Source organism: Pseudopipra pipra, chromosome 11 (assembly GCF_036250125.1).
Source record: "Pseudopipra pipra isolate bDixPip1 chromosome 11, bDixPip1.hap1, whole genome shotgun sequence".
Taxonomy (NCBI): Eukaryota; Metazoa; Chordata; class Aves; order Passeriformes; family Pipridae; genus Pseudopipra; species Pseudopipra pipra.
This window is the reverse complement of record NC_087559.1, coordinates 9,415,290-9,430,980: the sequence shown is the minus strand read 5'-3', so window position 1 is coordinate 9,430,980 and position 15,691 is coordinate 9,415,290. Positions and strand designations below refer to the sequence as shown.

The window sequence follows — 15,691 nt, the reverse complement described above, 5'->3', positions numbered from 1 at the left end:
TGCCTGGCTCCTGCTCTCCCTAAACCACTACACACTTAAGGTATCTGCTCTTCACCAGAGGGATACCTGGAGCCTCTTCCAGAGCTCTGTATGTCCCATCTCACTTTGCAGGACTCCCTGCAGCCCTCCCTCCCCTTCCATAAGCAGTGAGCACTCCGCTTCTACAACATCTGCTGCCTAAGGGTGTTTTCTGGATCTAGTTTCTCAGAACTCTCACTTGAATACCTTAGTGTTCCTGCAGAAGTGTTAAGCCCAGCAAACAAAATCTGGCCAGCAGGCTCAAGCAAGTAGAACACTCACCCCTCTGTCATAGCTGTCTGCTCGCTCCACCTTCCATGAGAGATTTTCAATTTCAGCTTCCAGCTGGGCCTGCTGGTATTCAAACTGCAAGGAGCAAAATTAGAGACAGCAACAAGAAACTAGTTTAATGGAGCAGTTTCATACCACACACCACACTTGAGGAGCAGACAAATGTGTTTGCTGACAGCTTTGCTGGCAGAGCAGGTTTGTGTCTCCTCCTTATCCACCTTCAGCTACACAGCATCACCCCTTCTGGGAGTTTCTTGTGTAAGCACTCCCCAACCTGTATCACTCAAAATTAACCCAGTCAGCCTAAAAACACTGCAAGTCACAAGTATCTCCTAGCTCAGCTCATTTTGCCATAAACAGGTCAGAAGACACTCCCATGAGCAGCTCTGCAGGCAGAGTGGAGGGACTGTTAACCGCTGCTGGGAGCAGCAACTTGTTCCACTGGCACAGTCAGATCCAGAAAAGAACATCTGTCCACAGCCTCAGAGAACATATGATCCCATGAGGAGAGATTCTACAACAGGTTTTACAGAACAGCCGAGTCTAAGAAAAAACTCTTCAGTGAATTCAGGGTTATTTTTGTACATGTCCAGTCCATGAGATGTACCAAGCAACAAAGGAACTTACAGCGGGAATAAAAAGCAAAGCTACACTCTGATCCAAGGCTAGAAAAGCTCTCCTCCAGCAGCTCTTCATATAAAATATGGCCCATAGCACTGTGATAAATCTTACCAAGGAACAAACGCACCCTTCCAGCCTCAAAACATTCTGGATAAATGGCTTGTTAGTGAAAGTGCAGTGAAGTCCCCTGGGAAAATAATGTAATGCATCAGATGACAGAGCTGCTGGTCAACTCAAAGTGAAGAGGGAAGGTGCAAAAATGCCTATTTGTCCTGTCCTTACCTCAAACTCAGGACTAATATTTCAGACACTGCCAGGCTCTGGAATTCAGCCCAGCATGCTGCCAGCTACACCCCAAAAATTTATCAGCAAAAAAAAAGGCAAAACATCTTACCAGCTTCTTTCTGGGACCAGACTCCATGTAGTAGGCATATGGATATGTGTACTGCAGGGTGTAACGACACTGCCCAAGTGTGGAAGGAAGAGAGAGAAAAGGACAAGAGTCTCAGACTTGGAAGTCAGCAGAGTCACATTTGTGTGGTCACTACAGGCTAAGAAGCTACCTCCTAACAAGGACAATTGGACACTTCATGGTGGAATTTCCTACACCTTCCTTGGAAGAACTTGTGCAGCTCTGTACACTGTGAAACATAACTTCACAATACCAGATGATTTTTGGCTAGTTCATGTCATAGACTAGAGGCACTACCCCACATACCCACAACCCTTAAATTTCCTTCCTTAATCAGTAATATGAATTTAGCATTCTGGCCTGTATTTTCTCTGCTCCAAACAAGACACAATTACCCACCTTTGCAAGTAGTTTTGCAGCATTTTGTAGGTATTGCCAGTCTATCCATGTCCCCAAGTTGTTCATAACTCTTTCTTGGATTTTCTCCTGGATTCGTTGGTATGTCTGTGCCTCCAGCTGTAGGCTTTTATTGTGATTCTCCCACTGCAAGGGGTGGGGAGACAGGGAAAGAAAAAATGGCATGAGAACAGAGTACTACTGCTGTAAAAGCACAAGCTCTAGCAAGCAGAAATTGGAGTGGGGCAGGAGTCCAGCAAGGCAAGACATGCTGTGGGAAAGAACGGCAAGGCAGCACCTCCAGTAGCAAGTGGCAGAGGCTGTAAACAGACTGACAGCAGCAAAGAGCAGGGAGCAATCCCAGCTCCTCCGAGTGGGAATGCCCTCTGGTCACACGGCGACCTTGTGCCTAACAAGATGGAAAGACATGGCGATTCCCCTACTTAAAGGATTTCTATAGAAAGGTTAAGAGTTTAAATTAACATTTAACACAGGCTCAGTGAAATCCAACTTCCATGTGCACATTGTAAACATGGCTATTTCCCAAAGCCTGTTGTTCTGAAGAACCAGGAATGAACATATTTATTTTACCACAGGACTTGGCTCATGCTGTGAAGAATAAACTCATTTTAATGGGGAAACTGAAATGCACCAGTATTTAACCTCTACCACACTCTCTTCTACAGATGCTGCTGTAGAGTTGCTCTGCATGGCCAGGTGCATGGAGACTGCTATGTGGACAGAGATGCAACTTTTAAAAATGTGATTGCATGAAATTTTAGTAAAACTTTGCTAGAGCACATGGAGCTTTGAACATGGCAGAGTTTATTTAGTTCTTTGTCTCTATAAAGACAGATTTCAAGGAACTGAAGTTCCCCAGTCCTGGAAGGAAATGATTGGAGCAATATCTATCTACTGCAGCAGCACTCAGCTTGCAGGTAAATGATACAGTGGCATACAAGTAATACTGATTTTCTCTAGCACAGGGGAATATAGGACAAACATGATTTTCTTTAGGTATGACATTATAGGTTTGAATGGGATTCACAGGGCAGGATTTTGAGTGAAAAACAGAGCCTGAAAATTCTGCACAGGTTCTCTCTGGGCAGTTTCTTGCACGGAGATTGCTGGCAATGACCTTTGCACCAGGCAGGGAGCATTAAAAGGCTACAGCAGCTCTGGCCAAGGAGATGTCTCCTACCCTCTCAAAATAGAACAAGTACTTCTTAAGGGCCTCCCTGGCCTGTGCTTGCTGACTCTGGTTTACAATATCAGGATTCTCTTTGTACCGACTGCATTCGTAGTACTCGCTGCCGTGAGTCTTCCAGTCTCCCAGACACATCCAGCAGAAGTCTGCAGAAAACAGCAAAAAAACCCACTGTGAGGCACAGAAAAAAACCTCTGAGAAAGAAAAGCTTCAGGAGACACAGTCCATCTGTTTTCAGATATTTCTGCTAAGCCAAGAAACATACACATTTTGTATCATCTTACATAACAGAACTCAACAGTGAGCCAAAAATACCAGCCTGCCTTGAAGATTTTAATTGTACGGCCTCCCATGCAACTGTGGAAAGTACATCCTGAAGTTCTGCATCCTGTACACCAAGACCACTGGGCAGAATCATACTTGCAACCTGCACAGGCTGTCACTCCAAGTTAAAGAAGAGGCAGGCTGCAGTCTTTTTTGTGAGTTGCCTCCTCCCCACCATGGCCCACTGCCCCATGCAAACCTCTGTCTAAACAAAACAAACAGTCACATCCAAAAGTGAACTAACTCATGCAAAAGAAAGTCTGCCCTCAGTTCTCTTCAGAAGGGAACTACCCAGGTAATGTCAGATGTCAGGGGTTTATAACACAAAGTTAGAAGCTGCTGAATTGGGAAGAAAGTGAAGAAAAGAGAGCAACAGCAAAACCCACGTGACAATTTTCTGATTTCAGAGCGAGGCTGTGGGTGTTCTACTGGGAAGGAAAAAAGATGGATATCAAGTTGCTACAATAAGAATCACTTCTGTGTTACTCATGGTAAAGAAATCAAAGTCTGCATTTCCAGAGTTCACCAGCTTTCACCAGCTAGCTCCCATGGTACCATGGCACTTGCCTGCTCACCCTTGTCACAGAGCTCCATCAAAGCATGTCCAGTGCTGCTGAGAACCCCAGAACAAAGGAAATGAGAGAGGACAGTAATCTTTAATCATCTTCCCAATAAGGTTCTGATAGTGTAACAGTTTCTAGTGGCACACTTAACTCAGAGGGCTGAATACAACTGTCTCGCTACAAGGCAACAGAAATTAATTCTGCCATGAAAAAGTAAGTACAAGAACAGGCTGTCATTTTGTAGGACCACACAATGAGCCAAAGACACTCAGGCTGTTAATTGAACAGGAGCGGACTGAGAAGTCCAACAGCTACGTATAAAAATTCACAGCTCCTGCAGTTTCATCTAGATTGAAGCTCATTATTTCCATCAGTAAGCGGAAGAACTTAAGCTCATCTGAGTAAATGGCTCAGTTCTGACAGTATTTTCAGCTGATGACAAAAACAATTCCATGGAAAGCATTTAATACTCTCTTCTGAGATGGATTCCACTGTTAATATTCTGGAGACTTCTCTATACAATGGACATGTCAGGGGCAGGAGCCAAACCAGCACTGAATCAGAACCCAGCTGAGATCACAGCCAGTGGGGAAAAAACTATCACACGGAAGTCTGTAACTAATGTCCTGTTCACCTTTTACTAGGGGGAAAATATTTCAGTGAATGTTCAAAATTTTTTTTCCTATCACAAAAAAAGAGAAGAGACCATCACCACTGACAAACATTGCAGAGAAAACTGCTTCCAAATCCAACTCACCATGCTTGCATTTGGAACATTGCTGAAAAAGAAGAGACAAGAAGCACTAGTTAGTGCAAAGTGGGGGGGAAAAATTCCGCTTAGAACAAGGGAGGTTTGACGTGTTCAGGGAATTGCTCACCATGTGATTGCAGCCTCCATTCTTTTCAATACAGATATTGCACTTGGGACACTGAGGAAACAGAAGCAATTGTTAGATCCAACTGTCTCTAGCAGCCTTCTGAAGAATGACAGCACTTGTGTGATTATTCCTCTCTGCCTTTTTTTTTTTAAATATGCATACACATATATGAGAATATTAAGATTTATACTTTGCCTCCCACCTATTCCTGATAGCTCCATTTAAAAGAAGACAGAAAGGCAAAGCCAGGGAAGTTACACTGCAGCACTGAACTATTTGCTCAAGAAAACAAATTTGCTGTTGTTACTCCTTGTAAGACTGGAGGTCTTGCTGAGTTACCGCTTAACACTTGCTCAGGCACAAGGACATAATTAGTTCATGTATTACAGTAGATTCCACAGCTACTTGGACTGCAGGTAATCAACACTATATCCTGCCTTCAGCAGCCACTTACAGATGACAACTCAGCTAGGGGTAGAGACTCTGGCTGACCATAGAGAGCTGCATACATCCTTACTGCACAGATACCCTAGAGAGTCCAGCTACATTTTTTGGCCTGCACAGGTACAATGGAAGAAGTGAGTTTTGCTGCTTTTCATAAATTTTCACGTCAGGCAAAATGTAAGCCAGAAGAAAGCTTGATATAACAGAACCTTATTTCTACAAGTGAGGATAGCAGAAACTGCCATCACATGCTGACACCTTCTCCAGAGAAGGAAGGGAACTTGAAATCTAACACAACTGAATTAGCACTGTTAGACAGGCTAATCAGCACTGTCACAATTGTCACTGGCCATGGTAGCTCAAATGCCAGCTAAGAACTGTTTTGAAGTTAGGCCACAAAATCCTCAAGACATTAAAAGTTCAAATCTCGGACAGCTAATTTAGATGATAAAGGTAGTATATCTATAAATTTTAAAGTCAATTCTATAGGTAGGCTAGAGTGCATAATGTGTAAACTATTTTTTTGTCTTGGATCTAAATCTACTAGAAATACTCTGATGCCTAATTTACAGAGTTCAACTACCTCATTTTGCTGTGCTTGACAAATCATGACTTTATCTCCCTCACCTTCCAGTTCACAGTACTCCACAATTATTTAGGCTTAAACACCACTGATGCCTTATTTGATACTGATTTCACACTTACTACACCCTCTCCTTCCATTTTAAACACATCTCCACTGATCATTTCAAAGTAGTCACAATTCTTTTGCCTGTGGGAAGACAGCACACCTGGCTGCCAAAGACATTCACACCAGGTCTGGAATAAGGATCACCAGGTCCTTACTGCAGAAGGGTAGCTGGGCTTCCTACACAAAGCATTCCCAAGGCACTCAGTTGTTATATCACAGGCATAGGAACATAATTAGTTCACATATGACAGAAGCTTCTTGACAGTCCCTAGGGAGCTGTGAGAATTTGCAGCCCGTGAAAAAGCAGAACACAATGCTATGTATGTATAGAATTGCATCCTGCTTCCCAGGCAGGGCTAGAGGACAAGAAATAACATGCAGGTGCTTGGCCTTACATCTTTAGTGTGAGCACTGATGTAGTTGGCTGTTTCAGAGTCATCCGCACACTTGGTGAGCCATTTCCGAATGGTAGCGCAGTCCGTGGGCGCGTGGTACATCTGCCGACACTTAAAGCTTAATGGGGGGGAGAAAAAAAAGAGAAAGACACATCGATTTCCAAGGAAGTGACTCAAGGATTGAGGTTTTCCTGACCAAAATCTGGGAGGCCCAGTAAGGGATGCAAATGCTCTTGTGTATTACCAGAGTGCAAAGACCAAGGCTGAACATCTTCCCCACCCTCTTGTGCAGAAACCAGAGTCAAGAGGAAAGTGAACTGAGGCTTTCTCTGACACATCATGTGTCTGAGGGCTGACATGTCCCTATCTAGAACCTATGTTTCCTCTAACACGACTGCAGAGGCCTGGGGCACACCAGTGACTTACAAGTAGCTTGACTCCAGTGGCAGATATCAGGTACTCGCATTAACATGACCTGACAGCCCCAGGTGAGTAAGGACCATTTGCATGGAGATACCAGTAAGCTGGTTCTCTAAACTGTTTGCATTATGCTCCACAGACATTCTCAGCAGCGATTCTAGAGACCCAGGAGCAGAAGACACTTCAGCAGCTCTGCAAACTACCTTTCTTCTCTGGTCCTACATCCACTTCCGTCAGACAAGGAACATTAGCATTCCTGTTCAGCAGAAATGTATTCTCACATGAGTCTCAAAACATGTCTCCCAGACACTCTGGGAGTCAAATTCTTGTAATAAACTTAAAATCTTAATATCAGGAGGTAGTAGGGAGGACTCCATGTTCACTACTAGAATCTCTATCAGTCACTATGTCTGGAGGAAAATTTGTAACCAAGCCAAAATGTGAGAATGCTAGATTTGTAACCCCTTGATTATTCAAGCCCTGCATTCCCTGGTTGCCAGAAACCCAACTTCCAAGGAGTTTAGGGAGCGAGGGGACGTCTGACCACCTGCAGAAGTCAGACTCCAAGTGTCCAATTACTCAAGCTAACTCAAGTTACAAACAACTCTAGCAAAGCATTGAACATGCTTCTACACACCAAAGCTGCTGGCAAGCAAAAGGAGCAGCTCTGAGGACAGCACACACTTCCCCCCATGATTTTTAATCTTCTCTGTTCCTTACCAGAAGACCTCATTGCAACGATTGCACTGCACTCGCCGGGCTTTTGGCTCTTGTACCTGTATGACCATAGGGCAATCTGCACCAGGACACAGCTGCAGCTGGTAATGGCTCTGTGGGCACACCAAGGGGGTAAGATCAGCAGTGGGTGCAGAAGAAATCTGTTCAACTTTAAACACTCCTATCCTCAAAAACATACAAGTCAGTTATTTCTTATTGAAAAAGACTGACAACTGTCACCAGGTCTTGGCTAACAGAACAGATCCTCCTTTTCCTCATGCTGAAGACATTTATTAGTTACTTACAGCTTCTCTAGAACACGGAATTCAAATGGAGGGTTACAGACCAAGTCAGCACAGCAATACAACCATTAAGACACCACTAACAGCCAACAGGAACAAACAATTTTACTCCACTTGAGCTCTTTTCCCATCCTCTCCTTATCTCACAGAGGCTATTTAGTTGCTCTTCTGTCATGGCCATTCCTTCCCAAAGGGTATCTTTATTGAGGAGAGGTGACACCACTCTTTTGTACTGCATCGCTGCTTCTTGAGTGTTGCCAGTCACCAGAACACTCCTGCACATTTAGCCTTAACAACTGCTGCTTTAATTTCAAAATACCTCATATAAAATGTAATTGAGCAAGCCAATTCAGCTGGGCTACACTAAGATGAGGGACCTATTTTTCAGAACCTAAAAATATTTATGTAAGAACAAGAAGGACTTGAAAAATCAGATCAAAGTTTTGAAATTCTCAGCTGCAACACTCTGAGAATTCTGAAGCACCAGCCAAGGAGTTACTGGGTGACCTTACAGCAGAATTTACTTTGGCAACTTGCTAGAGTATTTTGCCAATGAGGCTGTCCTACAGGAGCTGCCACATCATGTCTATTGAGGACAATTTTGCTGCAGTAACTGCAGTTCTAATCAAAAATGCAAGACACTTGAAACAAAATTTCTGCAAGTCATTGGTGATTTGAGCCAGGGTATCCTAAAAATGAAAAAACCCACTACCTCCACATAGTCCCTGAAGAGGTAGCGCCTGTATTTGTCTTTCAGCTCTTCACTAGGCAGCAATGGGAACACAAAGTCTTCTGGTGTCCGAAGTAGGCAGTCCTGAGCCATGCAGGAGACCCCTAAGAAAAGAAAGCAACATCTTAGCACAGTGCAGCTTATTCCAAGGAGTGAATGCACAGAGAGCATTCAACAGTTTCCTAGGTGCCATCTGTTGTTGTGGCAAGAGGGACACAACTGTGAAACAAATCAGGGGCTGCTGAAAAGCTGACGCCCAACTGTCTGTAGCGAAAGATGACAGGGTGCATGTGTACCCAGAACCAGTAAGTGCTTCAATCAGTATTCACAAGGTCAGACACTTAAATCAGAAAATTGTAAGCTACTGCCATGCCAGCATGAAAGACAGGCTACAAAAAGCCCAAAGCAACTCTGGCAACTACTGGCTTCTACCCAAGACAAAGGGAACAGATGTTTGCATCTACAAGCACTCCAGGGGCATTGCAACAGTATATCATCACAGATGCAAACTCAAGGTGCAGCAGATTTGCAGCTTCTAACTTATTACAGTCATGTTCTTGACTCAGAATGGCCAGCATGGCAAATATGGACCCAGCACCGTGTCCACCTTGAACTCACCGACTCCAACACCATCCTTGACAAGCACTGTACAGTGCTGCTCCCAGCAGCTGCGACAGAACTGGTGCTGACAAGCCAGAGAGAGCAAGTTCTCCTTCCGGACAAACTGCATGCACACCGCGCAGTGGTGGGAGGAATGTACCATTGCCTGGGAGAGACACAAATCAGCATTACAGTGAAAGCATCCCAGCTCTCCCAGAGTGTTTTCACCTCATCCACAGACAACTGCATTCATCTTCGCTGTGACAACGTCTCAGGGGAGCTCCAGGCCAGAATTGGTTCATAAGCAGCTGGTGTGCTGAGGGTGCTGCACTGCCCCAAACAGTCAGTCCTTCTCAAAAACCTCTTTAAACTCATAACACAACAGGCTGACAGTACTGAACTGTTCCTGCTTCTCAACTAGTGCTATCCAGAACTCACCTTTACTCTTCTGGTTCTTACTCTCGTCTTCTTTGAAAAATGAAGAAATACATCCTTTTATTAGGCATTCCCTGGATTTACTGATATTCTTTGTTAGCTGGACCAGATTATCACTGTTCCACAGGCTTTGGAGAGAAGCTATAGCTGGAAGCAGGCTTAGCAATGTCCTTTTACTGGACAACAATTCTGGGTAACAGGAGAGGCAATTGAAAGTGTAGCATGTAAAGTGTTCATACAGAAAGGAAAGGGAATTCTCAGACTATCATTTTCTATCTCTTCTCTTCTGCCAATGCTACATTTGGCAAAGCAGGCATCATCCCTTCAGATGAAAAGGATTAAGAAGCTTTGTTTCAAATCAGGCATAACTCTGCTATTGCTTCACCAAACCACTGAGAAGCAGTCTGGTCTCCCCCTGGGTAGTGCAGAGCTAATCCCCAGACAACAGATCCAGCCTTCAATACATCTTTGCTCACCCCTGGGACCTGCAGAACCAGGTCTAGCACAGCTTCATCAAAAACAAGGCTCTATGAAGCTGTTAGCAGGAGCTTATGTTCCAATTTCTCCTTTCACAGAGAAGCCATATAATCACTTTTTGTCTACTGAAACCTTTGCCACTTGTTGAGAAGCTGGTGTGAGACTGCCATCGGTTTCCATGCCAAGCTCTGTATGTCAGACATGGAGAGCAGCAGCACAATATGCAGCCACATGACTGACAGAGCTTGATTTATGGCATGGCCACGTGAAAAAGGAAATAATATGACTGTTCTAAGTGGCCTCACTTATGGACCAGAACAAGATTCACTGAGTCTGAAACTGCACTGATTGCCTGGATCAGCTGCTCACCCTGAACAGCACACGAGCTACCTCAAACCCTCACAAGCTGCCTCTCTGAGCTCACTAAAGCTTCTCCCTGTGGAGTCAGTCCCTCTACAGACACTCACTATGAGCATCTGCCCCCAAAATATCATTATTCTGCAATGGAAGCCAAAGCACAGAGCAGCTTGCCCTAGCACACACAAATAGACTGTAGTGAATTGCCTAACAAACCAAGTTTGTGAAGACTCAAATCAACCTTTTAACCATATCTTTCTGCCCAAAATGAAATTACCATTGCAGTGGGGGGTACTTAAGTGAGAGCTGACAAAAGATTCAGACATATCTGAAAATATATGGACTAATTTGCAGGTATGTCAAATAACAAAGATTTTTTTTTTCTGGATTCTAGGCAGATAATTTATTTTGAGTCACTCCTGTCAGCTCTTTTAGTATTTTCACTGTCTGCTAGTTACAAGACAGCTCAGATGCCGGACCAGGCTTTTAAAATCTCCCCTCCCCCCCAGCCCAACGTGTGTTTCCCAGATGTAGTATTTTATCACTCAAAATCTGACACATAGCAATGTGTTCTTGGGGTAACTGTGCATTGCACCAAGACACCCACTGCGAATGAAATCTGTAACATGCAACAGGATGTTTCTATTTAAAGGGGGTGGGGGGAAATATCTGAAGACCTGTGTAGCCCTGGCTGCAAAACACAAGTTGTTGGTTACATATCAGTACTGACTGACTCAGCAGCAACACCACTCACTGGGAGACTCGGCTTAACCATCCCTAAGCTGAGCACTGCAGGGTAAAAAAAAAATAAAATAATAATAAAAAAAATCTCTATTCCAGCCACAGACAAGCTCTGTTCACTCTGTGCAGCCAAAACTTCCCTTGAGTGTCTTTTACAGAGAACAGAATTGGAAGAGGCAGCCAAGCCCGTTCACTGTGCTCCTTCCATTGTGTACCATCACTCAAGTCAAAAAATGATCCTAATTTTCTTGAAGAAAGTAATTCTTGAACACTACCTGCAAGTCAATAGCAAAGCAGCTATTTAAATATTAGACATCTCTTGAAGGCATTCTCATTAAAAAGTACACTCAGCACTGAATTAGGGTATCAGACCTGAGTTTGCAAAGGGTTAACATGGGACAGACTATGCCATTAGTAATGCAATCCCCCACGAGGGGGGTCAGAAGTGTCTGCCAAGGGAACAGACTGAGATAGTTATCATACTTACATGTTTGGATGAGGTGGGCTGAACTCGTGCTTCTACTAGCAACTGGGCAGCATTAGACTTGTGCCTGAAAAGGCAATTGAAGAACGATCAAATCAGTTTCTGAATACACTCTGCATTATTAAATTGATCCTTCTTGCCTGAATAAATAATTGGCTCTGTGCAAATGGTAGGGTAGGTTTCAACAAGGAAATTGAAATGTGTCTTGTGTGAGGCTCTCTCATATAGAGAGCTGAGCTCTCATCAAAACTTTATGATAATTTCTTCAAAAACAGGAATAATACTTCTCCTGGTAATGGATTAACATTTTCCTTATCCTTCTTGATGATTATTTTTTCACAACATTTATTTTTGAAGCTAATATTTTCTATCCACACTCCTAGAGCAGTCCTAAGCACTGTCCACAATAACACACTCCAGTGAGGCTCCTGTCTGTCTCTTATTCCTTTGTAAAAATCAAGCTAGTCTGGTTAAGTCTCACTTTAACTCCAGTTTATTATCTAGTTAAGTATTTCCTCAGTGACAGATTAGCACCCCTTAAGCGTATGAAGCTGTCTATCAGCAGCCTTAGAATTAAACACATTTTGCTGTTTGTGATTTCCCTTGCAGAGGAATGTTTATATCAATGAACTCAAAAATAGCAGCATCACTATAGTGACCATGCTGTAAGTCCCCCCTGCTCATTAGCACTTCTTAGTTGTACTAATGAGCTTTCATTTGATAATGTCACTGTACCAAGACAGAAGTCTGAGGACCAGATCAACCAGAGAACAACTTGCAAAGTCATAGCTTCGGAAATAAACTCTTCCCCAAATTTCCTCCTGTTTAAATCTCACTAGTTAATCTGCAGGATCACCCTGAGCTGCTCTGCGGGAATCTCACCCTCTTTGTCCTCCAGAGAAAAGCTTTCAGGCAACCAATGAGACAGTTACCAAAGATGCTGCAACAACATCCATACACGAGATGCATTTCCCATACGTTCTCTGGATGAAGTTGTTGGCTACAGGGCCAAAAATGGCATGGCAGAATGAGTCAGGCTGATGTTCTCTCTATTTTCAGACAATGTTTAGTTCTGAGCCAGTATTTAGTGAAGGGGCTGCCAGCCAGCAGTGCCTCTGGATACACTTCCCGCATATGTTTGGGCAGAGTCTGAACCCTGCTTCTGAAATCAGCTGGAGGACTGTTACAGTGACACTGATCAAGCAAGGGGGCTGCAGTTCTCAGGTCTCTCACACCATCTTCTCCCGCTCTCCAAATACTAGTCAGCTTGGGAAAAAAACATCACTTATGTCAGAAGGAGCAAAAACTTCAATGTGGATGTACTGCTAAAGACCACATCAGCATAGGTTCGGTGCTCCTTTATGACTTATGGCTTCTATGTGGAGCAGAACATATGTTATCTTTTTATTTGTTAAAACAAATAAAAATAGATGCAGTACTCTCAATCCGTTATCTCAAAATTTAAGATAAATGCATCTACAGGGTTCCAAGCATAACAGTAATTCCTCAAACTGAAAGACATTCACCACCACTCCACTCTCCCTGTTTACAATTTTCTTGCAGGCAGTGCAGCCTCAACAAATCAGTGCTTTTCCTCTGCTCTCTGGAATGGACCACAGGTCCTGCTTTCAGGTCTAAAGATACTTGTCAAAAACACACCTATGGAGCACCCTGAGCATTTCTGCAAAGCCAGGGAAAAAAGCACTGAGCACAAACTTGTCAAAAACACACCTATGGAGCACCCTGAGCATTTCTGCAAAGCCAGGGAAAAAAGCACTGAGCACAAAAGAGATAAGACTATTTACACTTACCTTTCCAAAATCTCTGAGATTTGCCAGTGGAAACTAACTAATACTAGCTTTGCAACAGCATGTGATACCTAAGTGGAAAATAAAAGGAAACAAAAAAAAAAGTCAAGTTTGGCACATTTTGAAGCCACACCTCTGCTTAGGGCTATGATTTTCATTTAAAACTACGTTGTACAAACTCAGTACAATATCCCAGTGATACTCAAGTCACATTAAACTGCCAGGCATGATGCTCACAGCCAGTACATCTGCAATATAAAAGTTGGAATGAAGCGTGGATGTACCCCAACTAACTCACACACTTAGTTACAACAGTACAGAGAGGAAGGAATCGAGAATTCACTGGATTAGCTTAACTGCTCATGGGAGCCCCACATTGAGTCCTCACTGTGGTCACCACTTAGGAGGCCCAGATCAGACTGGGATCAGGATCCTCATTAAATGTGCAAAGTCAGAACCTCAGGGCAGACAGATACCACTTACTGAGCTGGAGAAGCAGCAACAGGCTGCAATCACAAGGATGCTGTGGCAGCAAAGGGTATGGGGAAAACACAAAACATTTTCCCAGCCCTTCACTGCAGAGAAGTTACATACTGGATTGGAATAGGAAGATAGAAAGCTACTGTGACAGGGACTGCTTCCATGCAGAGCTGCTTGCATTACGTGGACTCTTGGCAAGCACCAGCACAGTCCGCGCTAGCCCGAGCACCCTCCAGAATGCTGCAACATGACATTTAAAGTCATGCTACAAGGGTACAAGCAAACAAGTTCTCCTTCACTTCTATGTATTAGTTTATTTCAGAAGAAAAGGGACTTATCTGCTTGCACAAAAAGCCTTGTACCCAACAAGATCACAGACATCTGCTGAGCTGCTGGACCTTCAACCTGCCCCTTGACCCCTTCATGCCTTTTTCAGGCCCTGGAGTCCAAACAAAGCAGGTGTCTTGCAAATACAGCTCTTCCAGGGGAATTCAGAAGGCTCATGATCCATGTCCCCTCATTCCTCTCCATGCTAGGAAGCACCTGGGCAAGTTCAGAGTCTGCACACTCTACATTCAAACACTCTCTGACATTAAAAGGGCTCTGCCTCCTGCACTCCAAGATGAACTATCACCAAAGCATTTTTACTATGCACATGGAAAATACAACTCCTTCTGTCCTAGGTACAGGAAGAGTTGTGCTTTTTTTCCCCTAGAGAAGCTGTCAGTCCCAATCATCAGCTGAAATGCCATAAGCCTTCTTGAATCCTGCTACAAGTGATTCGCAGGATGGATGTACTTGTAACACAGATACACAGCAACACCAACACAATCCTGGAAGGAAAAACAAGCAATGGTCACTCTTCCTACAAAACACTCAGGTTCTGCAAATCTAGGGGCAGCACAGTCATTACTCTTCCAAGTCCACCCTGCTGAAGAGGTGCAGCTTCACAACTGACCTATTGCTGCCACATGATACTGCCCCAGTCCTGCACTGGCATTTGTCAGCGCTGGACGTTTTCAGCGTTGGTTCAGGGAGCTAAACCACTGCAGCCTCTACATACAATGCAGACAGGGTGTTTAATTGACTCTTATCCATCTCTACATTCTGATGTAGAGTGGCCCACTTTGCTGGCCACTAAGAAATCCCAGTAATAAAAGAGTATTTTCAGTGTACGAATAATCCTTTTTCTAGAAGAACCGCAGCATTAGCTCACGCTGTGCAAGATCTGCCATATTACCTTCCTCAACTTGACCAGTGATGTGATGTGACCCCCTGAAAACAAAGGCTACCAGGCAGTGCTGCCCTCCCTCCCTCCCTCCAGACACAGAAGCCTGTGATGAGATGGAGCATGGCACACAGGGCTGCTGCTGCCAACACACACAGTCTGCACAGATCAAGTGCCACTGCCAGCCTGGTTGTTATCTTAAGCCCCCAGCCTGGCAGACCCAGACAGACACCTCTGACTTGTTTGTACAAGGAAAACATCTGCATTTGAGTCTGTAAAACAAACAAGCATCAGGAATGTGGTCTCTACAAGACTGGCTTCCTACAAATGCAAACCACATGGTAATGAATCATTCTCTAACAGAAGTGAAGCTATTTCTCAGTAGCAGTAAGGAAGAACTACCATCCTGACAAAAGAAAACAAACAGCCAGACTTAAATGGGAGGTTGATCTGTAACATATAAAAATTACTGTTTTTCCGTTGGATTTTCAGAGCCTGAGGTATAGCATCTCCTGCGACATCACGATTCCATGAAGTTACTTGTTCCCTGAGGAGGAACCAAGTACATTCAAGAATGAAGAAGTAGAGAAAGAGAAATAAAAGTACCAGCACACACATTTCTGAAATCTAACAACCTATCCTAAAACAATCAAATACTTTTGAGCCAAGGTA

The 15,691-nt window shown here is 43.8% G+C and overlaps 1 protein-coding gene across 5 annotated transcripts in view; it reads right to left on the bottom strand.

The window, feature by feature from the left end:
• Positions 1-15,691, bottom strand: part of ARIH2 (ariadne RBR E3 ubiquitin protein ligase 2) — a 34,545-nt gene that overhangs the window by 3,888 nt on the left and 14,966 nt on the right. For all 5 annotated transcript variants that reach the window (XM_064667372.1, XM_064667375.1, XM_064667371.1 and 2 more), the window contains 12 exons: positions 13,315-13,382; positions 11,507-11,570; positions 9,028-9,175; positions 8,392-8,513; positions 7,381-7,490; positions 6,241-6,358; positions 4,711-4,761; positions 4,590-4,611; positions 2,940-3,091; positions 1,742-1,885; positions 1,325-1,393; positions 301-384 (listed from right to left, as the gene is read on the bottom strand). In XM_064667372.1, the coding sequence (XP_064523442.1) occupies positions 301-384; positions 1,325-1,393; positions 1,742-1,885; positions 2,940-3,091; positions 4,590-4,611; positions 4,711-4,761; positions 6,241-6,358; positions 7,381-7,490; positions 8,392-8,513; positions 9,028-9,175; positions 11,507-11,570; positions 13,315-13,382 (1,152 nt within the window). The remainder of the gene's footprint in view (positions 1-300; positions 385-1,324; positions 1,394-1,741; positions 1,886-2,939; positions 3,092-4,589; positions 4,612-4,710; positions 4,762-6,240; positions 6,359-7,380; positions 7,491-8,391; positions 8,514-9,027; positions 9,176-11,506; positions 11,571-13,314; positions 13,383-15,691) is intronic.